The following is a 21616-nucleotide window of genomic DNA, read 5'->3' on the forward strand; positions in this document are numbered from 1 at the left end:
CTAAAAGCCCCTCAGTGTCTCTCACAGGACCTCTGTTCTCTACAAAACATTGGATGGTGCGGCCACAGCAGCCCCTTCTCTGGCTGTCCTGGGCCCACTCTCCTGAGGAGAGATGGTCACACGCTCCTTGGTGCCCCCAGAGTCCTTTGCTCACATGACACATGACACGTGTCAAACTGCTTGTGAGTTAGCTTATTTATGTACTTGACACTCCCACTAGGTTATAAACTTCTTACCAAATAAGATGTACGGCTCATTTTTCATCATATACCCAGCTCCTTGCAAGGTAGCCCTTGGTAAACTTGTTGAATGAACTGACAAACGAGCTCCACTTATTCTGATTCACTTTCAATCTGTCTATCAAAGAGTAAGGTTCTATTTAAACCAGATCATCTGCTACATTTTTTTCCTTTTTTTAATTTAATTATTTTTCAAGTACAGTTTTCCGTCTTTTACTCCCATCCCAGCCCACCACCCCCATGTGCTCCCATTTCTACCCCTCTTAGTTCTTGTCCATGTATCCTTTATACTAGTTCCTGTAAATCTTTCCCCTTTTTCCCCTTAAATTCCCTCCCCTCGCCCCTCTGGTCACTGTCCCCCTGTTCTCTATTTCAGTGTCATTGTTTTTATTTTGCTTGCTTGTTTGTTTTGTTGTTTAGCTTCCTGTTAAAGATGAGATCATATGGTATTTGTCTTTCAATGCCTGGCTTATTTCACTCAGCATAATGCTTTCCAGTTCCATTCATGCTGTTACAAAGGGTGGGAGCTCCTTCTTTCTTTCTGCTACATAGAATTCCATAGTTTTCATTCATTTACTGATGGGCACCTAGGTTGATCATCTGCTACTTATAAAAGTTATTGGGTTTCAAAAATCTAAGAATTTAAACTGTGAACATTGAAAATGTCCAAGCAATTTAATTGGAAGGAACAATTTAACAAAGCAGAAAATCATAGATAGGAAATTTCTCTTTGTAACTGATTTTTTTTTACTCGACCAGTGATGTTTCATGTTTTGCTTAATTCTGTTACAAAGTCATAAAACCTCTGTCTAAAAGTACCTTATTGGTCCTGCTTTATACAAACTCAACAAAGTGGATAATTAGAGTCCTTTTTGTAGATTATTTAGATCCAAAGCTACACAATACCTATATTAACTGGATAACTAATGCAATGATGTTTGTCACTGAGGACAGAAGTGGGGTGTTAATTGCATGTGTAACTGCCATGAGCAAAACAATGTGGACATTTCATTTAAGAACTAGAAGCAGTTGGGTAGCTCAGTTGGTGAGAGCACTGTCCTGGTACACCAAGGTTGTGGGTTTGATCCCTGGTCAGGGCACATGCAAGAATCAACCAATGAGTGCATAAATAAGTGGAACAAGAAATTGGTGTTTCTCTTGCTCTAAATCAATGAATAATTTTTTTAAAAGAACTAGAAGTAGTTTCTCTTTCAGAATAAAACCTAAATTCTAAAATAATAAAATTAATAACTATTTCAAGTAACATTTAATGAAACGTCACACATTAGTACACAGGTATATTATATGTAATATAGTTATATAATGTTATAGTACATATATGTAACATAAAAACTGCAAGCCTTCCACATGCCACATACAATGGTCTCATTATCTGACAGCTATAGGTCATATATTTAAAACTAGAAGGGGCAGCTGTTCCCAGGACAGTCGAAATTAAGTTAGAGAAAGGGATTTGCAGACATTTTTAAAAGTCTTTGTGCCCCCTCCAAAAAAAAAGCATATAATCAAACATCTGCTCTCAAAATTAATCTTAATAAAGCTTTCAAAAGCAGTGTTTTCAGATTTTGTGCTGTGTTCTTACAATGTAAGTGAACTTTTGACCCCTGAATATGGCCACTTAAAATAATAAAATGTACTGCTTTTCTTTTTTTAAGATGTAAGCCATTGTTAAAATGACTTGAGTAGATTTCTTTTATTCCGAGGCTCTGAGGTCTCAAGGCTCGCTTCTTCAACCTAATAAAGTAGCTTTTTTGTGTGTGGGGTCGGGGCGAGGGGGAGGGGGTCATTGTTGCTTAATTAAGGTTTTCTCCCTGCAAGTCCCTCATCTTTACTTTCCAATCCGTGTGGTCTGTGCAGGTCACAGGATATCACAGTCCTCTAGGTACTGAGCTTTTAGATGTTTAATTCTACACCTTAGAAATAAAATTAATGATCAGCTTAAAACGCACCATAAAATAATATTTTATTAAGAAAAGGGTTGTTTTAGAAGGACGAGAACTATTTGGATAATTTGCAAGAAAACTGCATCTTTTTAAAAATGTGGTTTTATTCTGTCTTGTAGATCTGACCGAGTCCCATAGCCTCTGTCCCCAGAAACCCACGCCGTCTGCAGGCTAATTACCAGTTATCCCTTTGGCTCTCTTAGGACCCTCCCAGGTTCCTGGAGCACGTTCTGCTGGTCAGAGTCTCGTCTCTGCCCTGTCTCAGTTCGCCCAGACAATTTACCCCTCCCAAGTGGTCCTTCCAATATCCCCACACGGACCTAACTAGGGCGGGGCTTGGGTGGGGAGCAAGCCACGCCTGCCCTGCCCCAGGGCTCCTTTCTCCACTTGGTTTCACTACCCACAGGGCCTTGGTGCAGGGAATGAGAAGTAGTAGCACCCTCAGTGGGCAACTGAGGCTGTGGGCCAGGATGGGATCATTCAGTCTAGACGTTACCTCTGCCATGAGAGTTTCTCTTCAAGGGAATCTCACCAACAGGTCCCTGCTGTCCCAGAGGGGCAATTAGGTCTCCGTTCAACTTGAGGAATAGTCAGGGAACCAAGATTTGGGTGCAAGTACCCCATTACTGGAACCAGTGGTTACTCTGGAAAAAATGAATAAGGCAAGAGGCCAGTTTTTAGAACTGGAGCAGTGTCACAACCAACCAGCATCAAGGGTGACTTCGTGCTGAGGTGCCACTGTCAACACCCGAAACTTCTCCCCCTCTGCCCCCCATAGAACTAGGCCCGGTTCCAGAGTGGCTGTAGGAGCTCAGTCGGCTGCTGAGGCATTAAAGGGACAGAGCCGGAGGTAATGGAGATAAAAATGAAGCTGGATCACAGCTTCAAGGGGCCCGAGAGCAGCACTGCATGTATCTTGAGGTAGCCCATGCCTCTGGTTCTTTAAATTGACTAGTGACTATTTAAAAAAAAAACAAACGTCTGAATATGGCATAAAAGATTTCTCTGAAGAAGGCTTATTTTTTTAAATTTTTATAGAGCTATCATTAACATATAACATTATATTAGCTTCTGGTGTACAACATAATGATTTGACATTTTTATAGATTGCAAAACAATCACCCCTGTAAGTCTAGTTAGCATCCATTCAATGTGCAATTACAACTTTTTCATGCAATGAGAACTTCTAAAAGTTACTCTCTTAACAACTTTCAAATTTACAATACAGTGTTATTAACTATGGTCAGCAAGCTGTACATTACATCCCTAGGACTCACTCATTTTAGACCTGGAAGTTTGTCCTTTCAACCCCCTTCACCCACCTCGGGCAACCACCAGTCCTGTAGAAGGCTTCAGAACCACCCAGGTATGCGCTAGAGTCATGTCTCTATCACTTACTGGCCATTGAATGTTGGGTCAGCCTTTCTGATTTCCTGCTTTATTATCTGCTAAACAAGGATTTTGATACAGTTCTAGTAATATTGCTGTGATGATTAAGATCAATTCCAGCACATACCATGGAGTGGTTTTCCCAAACTTGTTGGCACATTGGAATCACCTAGGGAAGCTTCAAAAATAAGATGTCTGTGTCCCACCACCCCAGAAAGCATTTCAGCAATGTGGCCCGGGGTTTGGAGTTTCTAAGAGATCCTCAGATGATTCTAATGTTCAGACAAGTTTGGCATAGAGCTTGCCCTATACTGAGCATTAAATATTTGTTAAATGAATGGAAACAATTAGTGCCTGGCATATCCTAGAGTTTCCAGCATTTTTGGCTCCCTTCCCTTTCCTGACCATTTCCCCTGTTTTTATTGGAATTCCTGAAAACTTAATACTGGGCTGTGATTCCCGTGGATGTGGCTACCACTCATGGCCAAGCATGTGTGAGGATGCAGAAGGCTCTGGAACCATGTGCTGTAATACCCTGCAGGAGAAAGAGGCAAAGTTGCACTGCTGTGGCAGCCCACAGAACTTCTGTTAAGGGAATGTCTAATGAGTTTGCTTTCAAGTTCACTGTATACAGTAAAGCCCCTGAATGCTAATTATAAAGTCACCTTGGAAACCAGAACCTAGTTTCGTGTTCTCACTGGGGCTGATACTGGCGTGAGCCAGAACACATAAAGGATACATCGAAGGCAGAGTTTCAGCTGGTCCTGAGCTCTCCTATTTTTTGGTTTTATATGCAACATTTGTTGCAGTAAATTCTCCGTTTAGTGTTCCTGGGTCAGCCACCTGAATGTATCAAAGTTCCCAAAAGTCGAATATGTGGCTTATTGGTTTCAGTGTCTTTTTATGGCGCTTGGAGAGAGGCTCTTAATTCTGAGAGGGAGGGAACTATGTAAATCACTCTAGGATTCAGAAGCCAGTATCTGCGCCCTTTCCACAAAACAGGAGGACTGTAAAGCTGCAGTGTTTCATATGTGGGAGCGGGGTCTGTCCCCTCACCGACCACGTAAGTTATTACGTGCTTCTGAGTACAAGTAATGCTTTCTGGATCTCAGTGCCTGGAACTGAGGACTGGAATGTTATTTGATGCCTAAAGCTTGTATTTGATGCTCTTTGTGATTCAGAGCAAGTTCTCCAGTTCACCTCAGTAACATGACAGAAACATTTAATATACTTTAAAAAAATTGGCCAGTCTCAAGAACTATGTGAACATTTTCTGCCTGACCTGAGAATCCTGATGGCATCAGGCTGGCCCTCCTCATAAATGAAACCATCTCATATTATAACTTCAGGAGGTGAGGTTTCTAGACTGCTCAGTTTTTCAGATAGGCATGTTTTTAAAGTTTATTTTCAATTATACTTGACATATTTACAGTATTATATTAGTTTCAGGTGTACAACATATTTATGACTAGATATTTATGGACCCTTCAAGGTGACCTCTGTGGTGTGTGCAGTTCCCATCTCATACCACGCAGAGTTATTATATTACTGACTCTGTGCTGTAGTTCACATCCTCATGACTGTTTTGGAACTGGCAATTTTGTACTAAGAGAAGAATCTTTTATTTCAGGGTAATTTTACACTTAACAGGGATTGGATTATACAAGAACTTTGAGAATTGTGTCGAGTTTTTTTTTTTTTTAACTACAATCTACCACAGATTTAAAACTTGATGTTGATACTTTGTAAAACTTAGTCATTTAGGAAAATAAGGATTTGCTGTCTTTGTTAATATTTGTCACTATGCAATGTTTCACATATTGCATTTGGTATTGAAAGTAATTGAGCCTAATCCTCATTTCTATTGCTCTCTTTTAAATTTTCTATTTTTTTCACCAAAACAATTGGTCAGCCTCAAGAACTGTGTGATGGTTGAAAAATATTTCTTGTCACAGGAATACAGTGTTCTATCTCAGTATTTAAAAATAAAATGTTGTGTGAGACAACTTTACTGTACACGTGTGCTTCTTGCCTACCAGTTTTAAGCTCTCTAACAACTGCCTCTTTGGGTTCCTCTCAAAATGTTAGATCAAATCCCTCTATTGCCATTTCAATGTGTTAGAACCTCACATTTAAAGCAAAGGTTGTACTTCAGATAACACAGAAGATAAGAATGAGCATAGATGTTGCTCTGTGGAAATCTAGTTTTTGTTTTGCTCACTAACAATCAGCATTAAAGGAACCAATTGAGGAGCAGGGGCTGGGCCATGGCCACCTGCAGGCTTGACAGCTCCCGGGTCCCATGTGGCCCTTGCTTGACAGTCAGTTTGATGCATGCACGCTTGGAAAAGGAGTTCCACATGAAGAATATCAGTATTACTTTCTTTAGTTGCTCAGAAAGGTTTTTTAAAAATCTAATAATTATTCAATAATTTTCAACTCTCTCTCTCTTTGGTGGCTAAAATCCCCAATGCCCCCAAAAGTGAGTCCTCTTATTAGCTGGACCACTTTTTTTCTTATGGTTCTCAATTGGCCAAGGCTGGGTTCCATGCATATCCTGAGCTCTGGGCGTGAATTTGTGAACATGCTTTGTTTCCCTCTGCATTAGCAGCATGAGTCCTGGCTATGGCGTTTCCGCTGACAGGTCTGTACTGCTGAGTCATGCTCCATGTTCTCAAGGTGAATCCTCTTTGCATCCCAGGTCATCCCAAACAGACCCATGATGTCCAGGTGTACCTCCTGGGTGCCCTTTGTGGGTCTGGCACCCCAACCACTCAGTGACCACGCTGGCTGTACGTGATGTTAGCAACATCCCAGCACTCAGCAAGAACATGCGTCTCAATGCATTGCCTTCCCTCTGCTCTCTCCCCACAGGGTCCAGTAGCATCAATTGCATCCACATTGGCTGCCCTCTCTCCTGGGCCTGGCCTTCCTCCACCACCTCCTCCTCCACCTCCTCCAGGGCCACCTCCACTTTTTGAGAATGAAAGCAGAAAAGAAGAGTCCTCTCCTTCACGCTCAGCTTTATTTGCACAACTTAACCAAGGGGAAGCGATTACAAAAGGTGAGAAAAACCAGACCTTGAAGCTGTTTCCCTGGCACTCCAGGCACACAGATTCCCCCAGAGCTCGCCAGGGATGCATTATCCCACCCCAGTCCCAGCACGCAGGGAGCTGCTCTTGGGAAGGCAGGGCCTGCAAACCTGGCTCTCAAAGCAGATGGGCTCAGTGGGCTGTTGCACAAACCAGAAAGAACTCAGAGACTCTGGGTGCTCCACTGACCACCACACACTGCCTCCCCATTCTGGGCCCTGATGTTACAGCACCACCTACAACCAAGGCACCAAGATGGAGTGAAATAAAAATGACAAATGATGGCACCTATGTCCTCGAACAATGTCCAGGCTTGTCGAGGAGGTATATTATCGAACTACTTTTGTCCTCTCAGTGAATAGTTAATTTTTAAAAAATCATACAATCTTTAATAAAGTCATGTTGCCAAAAACTGTATGCAAATGTATTTTTGCTTTGCATGGGTAATAGGAATTATGGTATAAGTGTCCCTATGAACTGGGCTGGGAGTTAAGAACCAAACATTTATATTTTTCTCTGGCTCCAATTAGCTGCACTGCCTCCTCACCTGAAAAGTGAAGGAATGGATCTGTAACCCTCAAACTGACTCTGTACTCCCACATGTACTTAAGGCAGTCCCCTAAGCTTTTGGCTATGTCTGGGGAGTGATTTAGCTATGGGAAAAGAAGTTAATCAAGTGATCCTGTTTGGCACAATGATGTGCTTTTAGCCGAATTTTTATGTATCATCTTATCACCTGAGAGAAGCGGTCCCTCTGCCCTGGCCAGGTGGCGCAGTTGGTTGGAGCGTCGCCCTATACACGAAAGGTTGCAGGTTTGATCCCTGGTCAGACAGTGTACAGAAGGCCACTGATCAATATTTCTCTCACACTGATGTTACTCCCCCCCGCACCACCACTTTCTCTCTCTCTCTGAAGTCAATAAACATATCTTTGGGTGATGATTAAGAAAGAAAGAAAAAAGAAGTGGTTCATCAAATGCTTACAGTATTTTCATTAACTCTAACTTACACACGTCTCAAATTGTGCGTATTAACCTTGAGAAAATACGAGGCTGCTATGAAAAGGGCACGGACCAAAATTCTGGTGCTGTTGCCCGCACATCGATCTAAGAACTCAGGGGCATCCCTTTGCATACAATGGAAAGCAATTGTCTGTGTGTTACTTTCCCAGGGCTCCGGCACGTCACAGATGCCCAGAAGACATACAAGAATCCTGGCCTGCGAGCTCAAGGAGGACAAACACCATCTCCCACCAAAAGCCACAATCCAGGCCCCAAAGCTCCCCGATCAGATCCTCTTCAGAAACACGCTCCTGTGTTCGAGTTGGAAGGAAAGAAGTGGAGAGTAGTGAGTGAAGCCCTTTAGCCTTCATTCCTGATGCGCTCAGACAAAAGGACTAGCGGCAAAGCCACGCACCAAGGTCTCCAGGATTTCCGCGTGCAATGACGGGCTGGCGAGCATAGAAACAGGAGCCCTTCTGAATGCTTCCATAAACATTTTTAATTTTTCACTGCTTTCCATTTATTATTTCCTTCAACTTTTAAAGTTACGTTTTAACTGTGGTAAAATACACATAACACAAAGTTTACCATCTTAACAGTTCTGTGGCGTTAAGGACATTCATACTTTGTGCCGCCATCGCCACCATCCATCTGCAAAACTGTTTCCATCTTTAAAACTGAGACTCTGTACCCATTAGACACTAACTCCCCAGGGCCCCTCCTGAGTCCCTGGCACCCACCATTCTGCTTTCTGCCTCTATGAGCCTCACTGCTCTTTCCATAAACTTTCAGTCTGTGCCCCATTCTGATTGGCTGTAGGATGTCTCATTCTAACCCTGACGAGGTGCCGCTATGATCTACTGCTTCCCCCGCCACCTCCACCATTGTGGGAGCAGGACAAGGACACTTTGAATGAAGCTGGTGCCCCTCGATGATCCCAGGGGCTTCCCTAAAGACTGAGGACCAAAGTCCCCCAGAAGGTTGCCATGGTCTAAACAACCTGGGATTTAGACCGCTGTAGTGGCCCTTACTAGTCTGTTTGCCCAACTCCTACTTGACGCAGCAGATTTGCTGCAGCATCAGTAAGTCCAGATTCAGCCTCCCGACCACATACAGCTCTTCCATCCCTGGTCCAGCCCCAACCCCCTCACCAGGGGCCTGATACCTGACCACTTGCAAATTGACACCAGCCACCCTTCCACATGGTGCTTTCATCTGTTCCCAGTACCACAATGGCAAAGTAAGACCTGTGGTTTAATCAGTGAGAAAATGGTTCTAAAAGAAAAAACATATTAAAAAGCTATAATTAATGAATGCTGGATGCCATAGTAATTTCAGTATGCAATAAGTTCAATTTATCTAAACACCCTTACATTTAATGTTTGCATATGTTTTAATTTTAGGAATACCAAGAGGATAGAAATGACCTGGTGATTTCAGAGACGGAACTGAAACAAGTGGCTTACATTTTCAAATGCAACAAGTCTACCCTGCAGATGAAAGGGAAAATAAATTCCATTACAATTGGTAATACAAAACTATGGCATTACTGTTACCAAGATAAATATAAACACGCTGTGTATATTTAGCAGAGTTTTCTTTTCCCTTAGACAACTGTAAGAAGTTTGGTCTGGTGTTTGACAATGTGGTGGGCATTGTGGAAGTGATCAACTCTAAGGACATACAGATGCAGGTAAGTGACCCTCATTTGAATCATAGTCTGCCCTCAACTGTGGTTGGCCCAGGTCATCCGCTGTGCCTGCAAGGGGCCCTTCGTGTCCACCTGGAAAACTCCTCCCTTTCCCACTAGACACAGCTCTGTCAGCTCCCCTCGGAAGCCCTCCCTTACTGCTCAGTGTTAGTTCGTCTTTCTCAGTCTCTTAGAACACTTCCTGTTTTGTACTCCAAATATTGGTTTGCCATCTCTGTTTCAAGAACAGCTAATTAATCTTTACCACCCAATCCTCCAATGCTAGGTGTCCAATAAATGTTTGAGGAGTGAGAGATGTAAATGAATCAACTAATGAATGAACAAAAATACTAAGAAATTCTCCCAGCATACTAGCACTATCCCAAAAAGAATTTTTTTCTCCCCTCAGTAAAAATTGATTCTGAGTAAGGAGGAGGACAAGCTTTTCTGAAGCATCAGTGGAATCAAATAAGCAACCTGGAATGTAGAACTGAAATTGAATTTGCAAAGCAGGAAAAAATCTGTGTCAAAGGTTTTCTTAGGCTCCACCAAGGAGGAAACGCCAATCAGCCACAAAGTTAGACAGTATAGAGCTTTATTGGGGTTTGTGCACCCGGGCGAGGTTCTCTGGTCCCCAGCAGAGTGGGCCAGGGGAAGTCGTGCTCAAGCAGGGAATGTGCTGGGTTTGATTCTGGTTGGCTCTCTCAGTGGAAGCTGGGGATTGGTCCCCTTTGAACAAAGTGGCAATATATCATTGGTGGCTCAGGTTGCTATGAGGATATTCATTTTGGCAAAGCCCGCCCTTTTAGCTCCCTGGTTTGACATCAGCTGTCTTTTCCAGGTTGTAGTTCAGCTGCCATTTTGTCCTAACCTGCCCATCCTGACACTGTGTCCCTTGAATAATTTTGATTTAACCAAATGGGATTATATACTGTGCTAAAGGAATTCTTCCCTTTGGCCAGCTATAACTTCTTTCTTTGTTTTTTTCTTTTTTTTAATATATTTTATTGATTATGCCACTACAGTTGTTCTATTCCCCCCCTTCATTCCCCTCCACCCTGCACACTCCTCTCCCATCATCCCCCCCTTATGACCACGAGTCTCAAGTTCTTTAGATTCTATACTTCCCATACTATTCTTGCCCTCCCCCTATCTATTTTCTATCTACTGTCTATGCTACTTATTCTCTGTACCTTCTCCCCACTTCTCCTCCTCCCGCTCCCCTGTTGCTAACCCTCCTTGAGATCTTCATTTCTATGGTTCTGCTCCTGATCTAGCTGTCCTTTTAGTTTGCTTTTGTTTTAGGTGTGGTTGTTAATAACTGTGAGTTTGCTGTCCTTTCACTGTTCATCTTTTTTATCTTCTTTTTCTTAGGTAAGTCCCTTTAACATTTCATATAATAAGGGCTTGGTGATGATGAACTCTTTGAACTTGATCTTATCTGAGAAGCACTTTATCTATCCTTCCATTGTAAATGAAAGCTTAGCTGGATAGAGCAATCTTGGTTGTAGGTCTTTGGATTTCATGACTTGGAATACCTCTTTCCAGCCCCTTCTTGCCTGTAAGGTCTCTTCCAAGAAATCAGCTGACAGTCTGATGGGGACTCCTTTGTAGGTGATTGTCCCCTTATCTTTTGCTGCTTCCAGGATTCTCTCCTTCATTTGAATCTTGGCTAATGTAATGATGATGTGCTTTGGTGTGTTCCTGCTTGGGTCCAACTTCTTTGAGACTCTCTGAGCTTCCTGGAAGTCTATTTCCTTTGCCAGATTGGGGAAGTTCTCCTTCATTATTTGTTCAAAGAAGTTTTCCACTCATGGATGTTCCTCTTCCCCTACTGGTACCCCTATAATTCAGATGTTGGAGTGTTTAAAGATGTCCTGGAGGTTCCTAAGCCTCTCCTCATTTTTTTGAATTCTTATTTCTTCATATTTTTCTGTTTGGTTATTTTTTTCTTCCTTCTGGTCCACTCCCTTGATTTGAGTCCCAGTTTCCGTTCCACCACTATTGTTTTCCTGTGCATTTCCCTTCATTTCAATTAGTTTAGCCTTCATATGTTCCTCTAATTTGTGGCTAAAATCAACCAGTTCTGTGAGCATCCTGATCACCAGTGTTTTGAACTGTGCCTCTGAACAATTTCTTGTTCGCTTAGATTTATGGGCTCTGGGACTCCGAGTTCTTCTTGAGCCATGTTTTGATCTGTTCGCACCTGTTATGTATGAGAAGAGGAGCCTTAGCTGTTCACCAGAGTGGGACCACCCAGGTCACTGGTTTGTGACACTGTATGTGGGGGCAGGGTCAAAGGGGGGCAATAGTGGTCCCCTCTGCTGCTTCTGGCTGCTGGGGCCTGCACAGTCTGTCTCACTGCTCTCTCCTTTGCCGGTTTTTCTGTGGGCAAATGTGTGACTGCGGTCAGCCTGCCGCCTTGTGCCCTCAGTGGGTCCACCTGCTGCTACTCCACACCTGGGATCTGCCCTTGGCTGCCTGCGCACCTGGGTCAGGGGGATCTTTTTTGACTGACCAGTTCTGCTGCTGGCTCTGCCCCTCTTACCAGTCTGGCTGAATGGTTTGTTGTTGTCAGACTTCCGTATTATTCAATTTTCTGTGGTTTGGCTGCGTTTTTTGTTGGTAAAACTTTGTTGGTTTTAAACTTGGTTGTGCAAGAAGGTACAGTGTTTCCACCTATGCCTCCATCTTGGCGGAAGTCAAAACATAGTCTCTTTCTTTGATTACACTCTTTTCCTATTGTTTATCACCCCTGATTATCTGATGTTTCCTAATAATGTTTGTTAAAATTGTATTCTCGTTTTATAGATATTTCTATTTTGTTTTACTGGGCTTTTCACCATTACCACTATAAAAAATATATATATTAATTTATTGAGATAACATCAATTAATACATTGTATAGATTTCAGATGTACATCTGTGTACTCCATTATGTACTTCCCACCCAAACTCTAGTCTCCTGTCACCATGCATTTGGCTCCCTTCACCCTCTTCATCCTCCCCTGACTCCTCGCCCTGTGTGGTAACCACCATACTGTTGTCTGTATCTATGAGTTTGTTTGTTTCCTTGTTTTACTTGTTCATTTGCTGCATTCTTTACACAAACTATGAAGAAAAGTACAGATGGATCTAACCACATAAAAGTTAGAATTATATATTCAATAGAAGACATCATATATAAAGCTGAAAGACACACCATGGATTTGAAAATGATACTTGGAATGCAGTTAATCAAAAAGGATTTGTAACCAGAATTTATAAAGAACTTAACACAAATCAATAAGAGAAAAACAGTAACCCAATAGAAAAATGGGCAAAAAATATTATGGCAATATTGAGAAGGAAAAAAGCTGAACTGTTTTATAAATATGTGAAAATATGCATGACCTATCTAATACAAATAGGAATGCAAATTAATACTACAATTAAAGATATCTTTACAATCAAAATTTTGCATTCAAGCTGTCCTTACTTTACAAGGAACATATTAGCTGAAACTCACATTTGCCATAGCTGTGCAGCTTAAGGACCACCTGTATACTGAAGAGTCCGATGGTACAAGGGTTGTTAAGGAAGCGGAACAATGGGACCCTGATACACCAGTGTTGAGAGAGTGAATCTATTGCACTCACTGTGCACAGTAGATCAACACCATGTAATAAAGTTAAAGACACTCATAGCCTGTGACTGAGTAATTTCTCTCTCGGGTATCTACACTAAAGAAGCCCTAGTGCCTCTGTCTGTGAGATGTGTAAAATTACTTATTGCAGTATCATTCATAATAACAATAAAAACAAAAGCAATTTAAATGCCCACCAACTGGTAAGTGGATAAATAAATCCCACTAATAGAAGACCGTAGAGTAGTGCAAATGCATGAACTACAGCTACATGTAGAAAAACAGATCACTCTCAAAGCAACATTGGGCAATAAAGGCAACTTACAGAATAACAGGCACGGTACAGTGTCCCTTTATGTAAAGATTAGAAATATGCAAGACAATATGCACATGTTAAACATGCTTATGAAGGCTCAAGGTCACTTCACCCTGTGTTACACTGTGCTTATCATTCAAGGTATGAATGGTAAACACAGAATCCTGAAAAAAAGCTACATCTGGGAGGGAAAGAAGGGAGGTGAGTAGGGCAGTGGGAGGTGCAGAGGGGGCTTCAAAGATACTGGAAGAGTATAGTCCTAAAAAAAAAAAAAAAAGGCAAATAAGCCAAATGTTCAACTCTGATAAAACTGTGTGACAGACATATCTGCATTTACATATTTTATGATACTCTTTCTATGTTTCTGTGTTTTAAAATTTACCATAATTTTTGAGGATATGGTCAGAATGTCTAAAAATAATGGAAGGATAATCCATGGTTATCTGTCCGAGAGGGAGAGAAACTTGGCAGTGTGTTCAGAGACAGACCTTTTACTGAATACCCTCTGAACTTCGGGATGTTCAAACCAAGCGAATGTCACTTAAATCATTTAATACACCCTTTAGAAGGGCCTGAGCACAGCAGAGACAGGAAGCAGAGCAGTGGCCGCCTGCGGGTGAGGACAGGGACGGACTGGGAATGGGCATCGGGTTGTTGTGAGGATGCTGGAAATAGCTTCAAACTGCATTGAAGGGATGGCCACACTACTTCGTAAATCTACCAAATACAATTAAACTGCACCCTTAAACTAGGTGAATTTTATGTTTGCAGATTTTACCTCAGTACTGCTGCTAAAAAGACTGAACGTAAGAAAGGGCACAGACCAAAGTGTATATGATTTGATCCAGTGATTCTGTTTCTGGCAAATTACTCTAGAAAAGACTACAAATTACGAGAGAAAGAACAGACTAGGAGATTCCATGGAAATGTTGGAAATTTTTACAGAGAAATCAATTTTTGAAAATCAAAACGAATACAGAAGCATGTATGAAATGCTAGAGCATTGGCCTGGGCAAGGTCACATAGCACCTGCCACTCAATGGAGGAGCTACTTCTGGCCCAGTTCCACTGATAAGAAACAATCTTTGTTTTCAAAGTGTTGAGGGCAAAAGGGTGTGTGTATCACCTACTCCAATGTAATATTGACCAAAATGCTGTGGAAATGACAGTTCTTACTAATTCAGGGCTATTTTTTAATTCTGCTATTGCTTTTTCAGAGTTTCGGATACATAGAGCATTTCAGCATTGTTCATATATTATAGCGATACATAAATATAATACATTAGCATAATGTGCTTGCCTCGTGTGGCCCCACTCTGTCTCATAAACAAACCACCCATGACTCACTGATAGTTCACTCCTTCTTTTTCCTCACCTGCTATTCATACAGTTCTGGTCAGTATGCAAATGTTCTTCACCACTATAAAATAAACAACTCTAGGTCACCAAGAATGTTCCTGCTGACATATTCTTGAAATACAGATATATGTATTATTATTTTATTTTACTTATGGCCAAGCCCTGTGCTTACCTGACCTTGAACTACCTCTGCCTTTTTTTTTGTACTGGGGTTTACTTCCAACTCGGTGTCCAGTTTCTGTGGAGAGAGGAGAAAACAGAGAAGAGTGGTGACCTGGCTAGACTCCCCCTAAGGCATTCTTTACATCACCTGCACCATCAATAGGAGTTGCTCCTTTGGTTTGCAATCCAGCCTTTTCTTCGGGGTGAAAGAGGAGATGTCTTTATCGCTTCAATTACCATTACAAGAAGGAAAATTATAGAGTTGTAATATGGTCATTGGGGGAACAGTCTACCCCTATAGAGATTTGGGGGGGTGCCTGAAAACTGACTGTAAAAAGAGAAATTTAAAACTGATCAAAATTTTTATAGCGCTTAGATTTTTAAAACAATAAAAAGAATCGCCTCCTCTCGTGTATGGTGCCTTTTGCCTATACAATGAGTGGCTTGAACTGGGTCTCCGTTTTTCACTCCTGAAATTAATACATTTCCACATACTTAGACATTCATTATCTCATTTAAGCTTCACATTCAGCCAGTGAGATTTTTATCTAGCAAAGGATTTATGTGAAAAGAATTGTAGTGTTTCTTATTTATTCCTTTTTAGGTTCAGGAAAAAATCTCAATTACAGAATAATTTATTTGCTCTTAAATGACAATATTAGCACTTGCTTTAATCCCACTTTTATAGAGATTTGTCAAAACTAAAATTTTAAGCCCATAAAGGGAAATGCATCTTGTTCCTTTTATCATGAAATCAAATATATGTTTCAAAGCCACTAAGAGGGTTGTAAGACTTTTTCTCAACATTAGCTGCTGTTTTCAAACTATCCCTTTATTTTGTCCGAGGAAAGAGACCCTGAGGTTTGAGAATCCCCTTGTGAGGTCCATTCATTCTGTCCCCAAATGACACCTGCCAATGCAGCCTCGAGACTGGGCCCTTAACCAGCCCCCAGCTCTGACCCAGCTATCCCTAGTGCCTGGTTAGACCCATGAATTGTACCTACTTAGGAATATTATAATTCCTGTTCCTTTGCCTTGGTCCTATATTATTTTTTTTCAGGTAATGGGAAAAGTGCCGACCATTTCCATTAATAAGACAGAAGGCTGCCACGTATACCTTGGGGAAGACGCGTTAGACTGCGAGATAGTGAGTGCCAAGTCCTCTGAAATGAACATACTTATCCCTCAGGATGGCGATTATGTGAGTACCTTTTAAAGGACGGTAAAGAATCTCCCTTGAGCCTCCATTATTAACATGCTTTGAGATTGACTAGTCAGCTACCGACTCATGAGCCTCACCTGTTGAATCATTCACAGGAGAGGCATTCAAAGAGCTGCCTCACATATCTTTCCCCTCTTCCTTTCCTTGACGGTGCTCACTCCTGGGTTTGTGGCTCTCAAGGCAGGTCTCTGATAACGCCCTCACAGGGCTAGCTTGTATCACATAGTATAGGACTCACCTGAGTCCCTATTAGTTAGTATCAAACATTGCCCTTGGCTATGGTGGAGGCAAACAGAAAGGGAGAAATGTTTGGGGGGAAAAGTGGAGGGGAGTGATAATACTAAGTAGACCAATTTATGTGGGTATTCTTACATCAAACGTTCTCAAACCCAGCATAAGAATCTACTGGGAAGCCTGATGGATGTTCCCACTCCCCAAGTCTGCACCTGGAAGTGAGATCCAGGAGACTTGCAGGGGGCTCTGGGAATCTGTATTTTAGTAGGCCCACACCCCCTCTGGAGACCTTTCAGAGAAACACTAGCCCCAGCGATTTTGCCACCATTTAGTTTCTTTGCTTCCTCTCCCTGATGAAGCAGCTTCTAACAGAGCATGAAGATATCCTCACACTTTGAAAAGGAAGTATGAATAAATGCACCTTCTGCATCACACAGTGTGGTGGACCCACCAGTTGTTACTATTTGGAAACAAGCTACTGCTTTCTACTAATTACTTCTGAGATCATTCCCTCTGATTCTAACTGTGCAATGGGGCCGGGAACCAGGGGGCCTGGGACAAAGTGTGACTGGGCAGGCACACCTTTGGAAGAGGAAGCCCCGTCGGTCCCTCACTGTCAGCATTCAGGTTAATCTCCTTACAAAGGCAACGTGACTGCTCTCAAGTTCTCCTTTCCTTGCAAGACCTTGGTCCTGTCCAAATGGAGACATTTCGCCCATGGTTAATATAAATTCTGTTCTTCTGCAAGATTCAAACCCCAACTCACCTGCTTAAAACCCTGTATGCCAATACCAGCCAGGCTACCAAGGCAAGAAGAGTGACAATATAGCCACATATAGCAATATAGCCCCAATTCTGGGACCAATAAAACATGGTAATATTCTTTATGTATTAATCCTGTAAACCCAAAGTAAAAATATATTTTCTGGGCTATTTGAACCCAGGGACATTTTCTAAGCATGGATATTTTGGGCAGGGCCAAATGCTTGCTAATCTCCCCTTTTCCCATCTCTTGGTGTGTTCTCCAGCACTACCAGACACATCCTACATGTCGCAGTCTACAATTCATCATTGGAGTCTGAAAAACAAAACTCCGCCAGTACTGGGCCGCATTTCACAGCTAGGTGTACGGCCAGCCTGACCTGAGCTTTAGAGAAGAGTCTCCTCTCACATCCTCCACCTGCTGCTACTTAGTAGTTCCCAAGCCGCTGAGCCTTCCGCTACTGCTAAAACAAGCTACTGGAGTGCAAAAGCCACTACAGAGCCGGTGCAGAGAAGAGGGCCAAAAATTGAGATGAGTCCTGGCCTTTGCAGCTATTTAAGCAGAAGCCTTAGCTGCCTGGGAACTGGATCTGCTAAGAAAAGCACTGGGGTTCGGAGGAGCACTGCAAAGTCATTAATGAATAGTCCCCAGGCATGGGACCCAGACATCTGCATTTGTTAATCCTTCCTAGGTGATTCCAGTATGGACCCTAGAGTAAGATCCACAGATCTAAGGATGAGTATAGGTCAAAACCTGAGCATGATGATGTAGTCTTCCCTCTATATGGAAATTATCTTTTGCCCTCTTCATGCTTTCTCCAGTTAAAGATAATAGAGAGCAATATAGAAGTCCTGCTGTAGGCATTGTAATCTGGGAATGTCGGGTAGGGATGATTCATCCCAAAGAAATCTGTCCCCCAGAGATGTGTCATCAGATAACTATTACTTTATGCCCCTCAAATTTCCAAACAGCTGTAGAGAAGCTACTATCTTCTCTACACTCCAGTGCCTTCACTCCAGAGTATTCTCTCCCCAGCCTTGTTTACTCATCAAGAAGAGCCCCAGAAGGGATATTAGCTGCACACACCCAAGGTTACTGAGATTGTGGCTTCTCTGCTTTATTGTAAGACTTTGGATTGTAGGTTTCACTCAGGGAGAATTCATCCCTCATGATAGAAAGGGCTGTCCCTTTAAAATAAATAAGTAAGTGGCTTCTTCCAGAAGAAACAGTCAGATCCTACATACAGAAAGATATGTACTCATGTGTGTACCCCATGAAACTTCACATCTCAGCAATGGTGAGCACAGGCATCAGCTTATCAGACAGTTGTGGTCTCAACAGTGCTGTGTGTGCGGAAGTCCAGGGAAGCCACACAAGCCAGAGCCAAGGGGACTGCTCCACGCCCTCCTTTCTCATCCACTTCTGAAATGACTGGAGAGCCTCATGCAGAAAGGAGAGATTTCAAACTACTTTTACTTTGGCTGCTCGGCATTTGTGTGTGGTGGGGGAGGGTCTGTGTGGTGCGTGGTGTGTGTGTGTGTGTGTGTGTGTGTGTGTGTGTGTGTGTGTGGTACGTGTGCATGTATTTCCCAATGGGAAGAGTAGGGTGGTAGGATGAAGGGTGAGAAATTTATATACAACTGGAAGCACATTTTCATATTTCATGAAAGAGTAGACAGATGACACCAGATAAAGCTCAGTGTGACTGGGGATCAGCAGCCTCGTCACCCCGGGGGAATTTGTTGAAAATGCTGATTGTCATTCTCTTCCCCAGATCTACTGAATCCAAATCTGCATTTTAACAGGATCCCCAGTTGAATTCCTGTGCATGTTTGAGTTTGGTAGAGATTCATGGGTATGAGAGACAGTCTAAGTTTGCACTCTGGATGCTCTGCTCACTAGTGACGTCAGCTGGGTCTGTGGCTTAACCCCTCAGGCCTCTGTCTGCTGCAGATTGCATCTCAATAATACCTAGCTCACAGGGATGTAGGAGGTCAACTGAGTTCACATATATCCAGTGCTTTAAAAAAAGTCTGGTTCTTAATAAGTTCTAGTTTAATGGTGAGGCTGGCAAACTGTCACATAACTGACACATGACTGTGCATAGAAGTCTCCTCCATGATATAGGCTTGAGTTCCACAAAATGTCTTTGTCCATCAAGTGACACTAACCAGCCTTCTATCTGTTTGCAAAAGGAAACCCTGGTTTAAATAACTTTGTTCCTCTTGCCTCTTTCCAGAGAGAATTTCCTGTTCCGGAACAGTTCAAGACAACATGGGATGGATCCAAGTTGGTCACTGAACCTGCAGAAATTATGGCCTAACCTCCAGAAAGACCAGACCACCTGATCTGACTCTCCCAATTTAAAAAAAAAAAAAGAAGAAGAAGAAGAAGCAGCATTAAAGACCTAGAAGTTGCAGTAGCAACTGCTAAGTGTGGCCTCCAACAATTCTGTGCTATAGAAACAGCATCATTTCTGGCATGCCTTCATGGGTGTTTTGAAATAGTTAACATTTCTTCATGATTTGCCTTTGTGTGCGGTTTGAATTCCACATGCTAATTTGTGAGCATTATGCATTTAAAGGGGAAAAATTCTGTTTTCCTCTTATCACTAATGCAGTAGACTGTAGGTGAAAATATTGCATGGTTCATTTTTGCACTTATGTTTAATTGCTATCTGGGAAATAAAACCTTTGAGGATCTAAGGTGTACATTTTTACCTTTTACACAATTTCAATATGCTGTGATGATAGTATGCTCTGAAAAAATCTACTTTTTATTTTATTTTCACATGTTCCCCTTTATCATCATGGATACACTGTCAGCATGAATATGTATTTCAACCCAAGTTTTGACAAAACAGAAGAAAATTCCATACTAAGGACCATATACAGTTTCTTGGTCCCTAGAAGACCTTTATTCTTCACAGTTACTAAAACCCAAAGTAAATGCTAACAATTTCTCATAAACATTTTTCTACCTTGTCACCTGGGAAACTTTTATTTTTCTGCATAAAGATTCATGCCAAAAAAACTGGTGGGAGGAAGCAGATATAATACCTCACAATGTTGCTCTCAGATCAAGCTCAACTTTTGTTTACCAGTTTTGAACCTGTTAAATATCAGATGCCTTGTAAGTGATGTCTTTAATGTTTTCTTACAGACCACCTTCTTCTTTTCCACTTGCCAGACTTGTTAAGCAGTCTCAAAAATGAACATGAAAAAGCCATAAATGTATTACTTCTTACAAAACCCAAGGAATTGTTCGTTGGTTTGGCCTGCTGCTCCTATTTTGTAGTATTGATAGTACATGCTTTTTCAACATAATATGATACTCCTTTGTATCTTTTTAGAATATAGTGCTGAAAATCTGCAACTTCTTGGATCACGTGTAATAAACTATAGTATAATGCTTGCAGACCCAATACAAGCATATATATTGTGCCTACTACAGCCTTTGTAATACATTGTTTCTGTCTTTTTAAGTATCTTCTATATCCATATAGAATTAAAATCACTAAATACTCATGTATCAAGGTTTTGCAATAAAAGTTTTGTCCATATAAATAATGTTGTGGCTTTAGTAAATATCTCTTTTTCCAACTGTAAACTTATTCTAAAATAAAGTAAAATTCTGATTGTTTAAGTGCTGTGTTGAATTCTGGGTGTTAAAGCTCTTTTTTTCTGCTCTGATTTGCCCCTTGCTCATCTGTCTTATTTAGGAAAGACAGCTGAGTCCTCTGGTTGAATTGGATAATGTATGCAGCATGCCACCAGCTTCCCTGAAGAATGGCTTCCCCAAGACAGATGTCACATAAAGCCATTTGTAGTTGGAATAGTCAGCCAGAAAATTCCAGAACTATTTTATAATTCAAGGTCTCTTCATTGAGAAAACCTTCCTCGTTGATCTCAGTTCATGTGAATACCCCAGGAATTAAATTTAGCTTATGAGTATAATATGGTATTATATATACTATATATTTTTAAATAATATAAATAACTTTTATAATAAATTTATAAGTAAATTTATGGAGGAAAAATTTAACTGAGGAAAAAACCCTAAAAAGGACAGGCTATGTACCCATAATATAGTAGTAATTTTATATTGAAAAATAAGCCCACTCAAAATTCTTGAACTCTCTGTCATCCAACTCTCTGCCTTGGACTTAGCATCAGCCTTTCAAAATGTGAAAGGTGAACCACAAATACTGAAAATGTGAACGTGAGGTTCAAACAATTATTTTATCAGCCCTGGTGCCCTAAGTCACCTACTGGTTTTCCAAGTAGGTTGAATTTGTTGGAAAAGAAAAAAAATCTGGTAATGTATAGAAAAACAATTAACAAAGATCATGCTACTTTTCCAATATGTGTTTTTTTCTTGCATATTGTTGAATTCCAATGTGAACAGTGCTGTCATCTAGTAACTATTATTAAAAGGGGTAAGAAATACATACTTAGCAGAGTTTCAAGTCATGTTGATTCACAAAAAAAATCAAAAACAAAAATGTGTCAATAAAAAAAATTAAGTGCAAGAATCCCCTGTATCTCTTTCCCTTGCCGT

The 21616-nt window shown here is 41.4% G+C and overlaps 1 protein-coding gene across 1 annotated transcript in view; it reads left to right on the plus strand.

The window, feature by feature from the left end:
• CAP2 (cyclase associated actin cytoskeleton regulatory protein 2) overlaps positions 1 to 20701 on the plus strand; it is a 149660-nt gene extending 128959 nt beyond the window's left edge. The window contains exons 8-13 of the mRNA XM_037147961.2: positions 6467 to 6656; positions 7856 to 8031; positions 9089 to 9212; positions 9296 to 9378; positions 15898 to 16038; positions 19296 to 20701. Of these exons, the coding sequence (XP_037003856.2) occupies positions 6467 to 6656; positions 7856 to 8031; positions 9089 to 9212; positions 9296 to 9378; positions 15898 to 16038; positions 19296 to 19379 (798 nt within the window). The 3' untranslated portion in view covers positions 19380 to 20701. The remainder of the gene's footprint in view (positions 1 to 6466; positions 6657 to 7855; positions 8032 to 9088; positions 9213 to 9295; positions 9379 to 15897; positions 16039 to 19295) is intronic.
• The last annotated feature ends 915 nt before the right edge of the window (positions 20702 to 21616 follow it).

Source organism: Artibeus jamaicensis, unplaced genomic scaffold (genome assembly GCF_021234435.1).
Source record: "Artibeus jamaicensis isolate MK-2021 breed Jamaican fruit bat unplaced genomic scaffold, CSHL_Jam_final contig_482, whole genome shotgun sequence".
Classification (NCBI taxonomy): domain Eukaryota; kingdom Metazoa; phylum Chordata; class Mammalia; order Chiroptera; family Phyllostomidae; genus Artibeus; species Artibeus jamaicensis.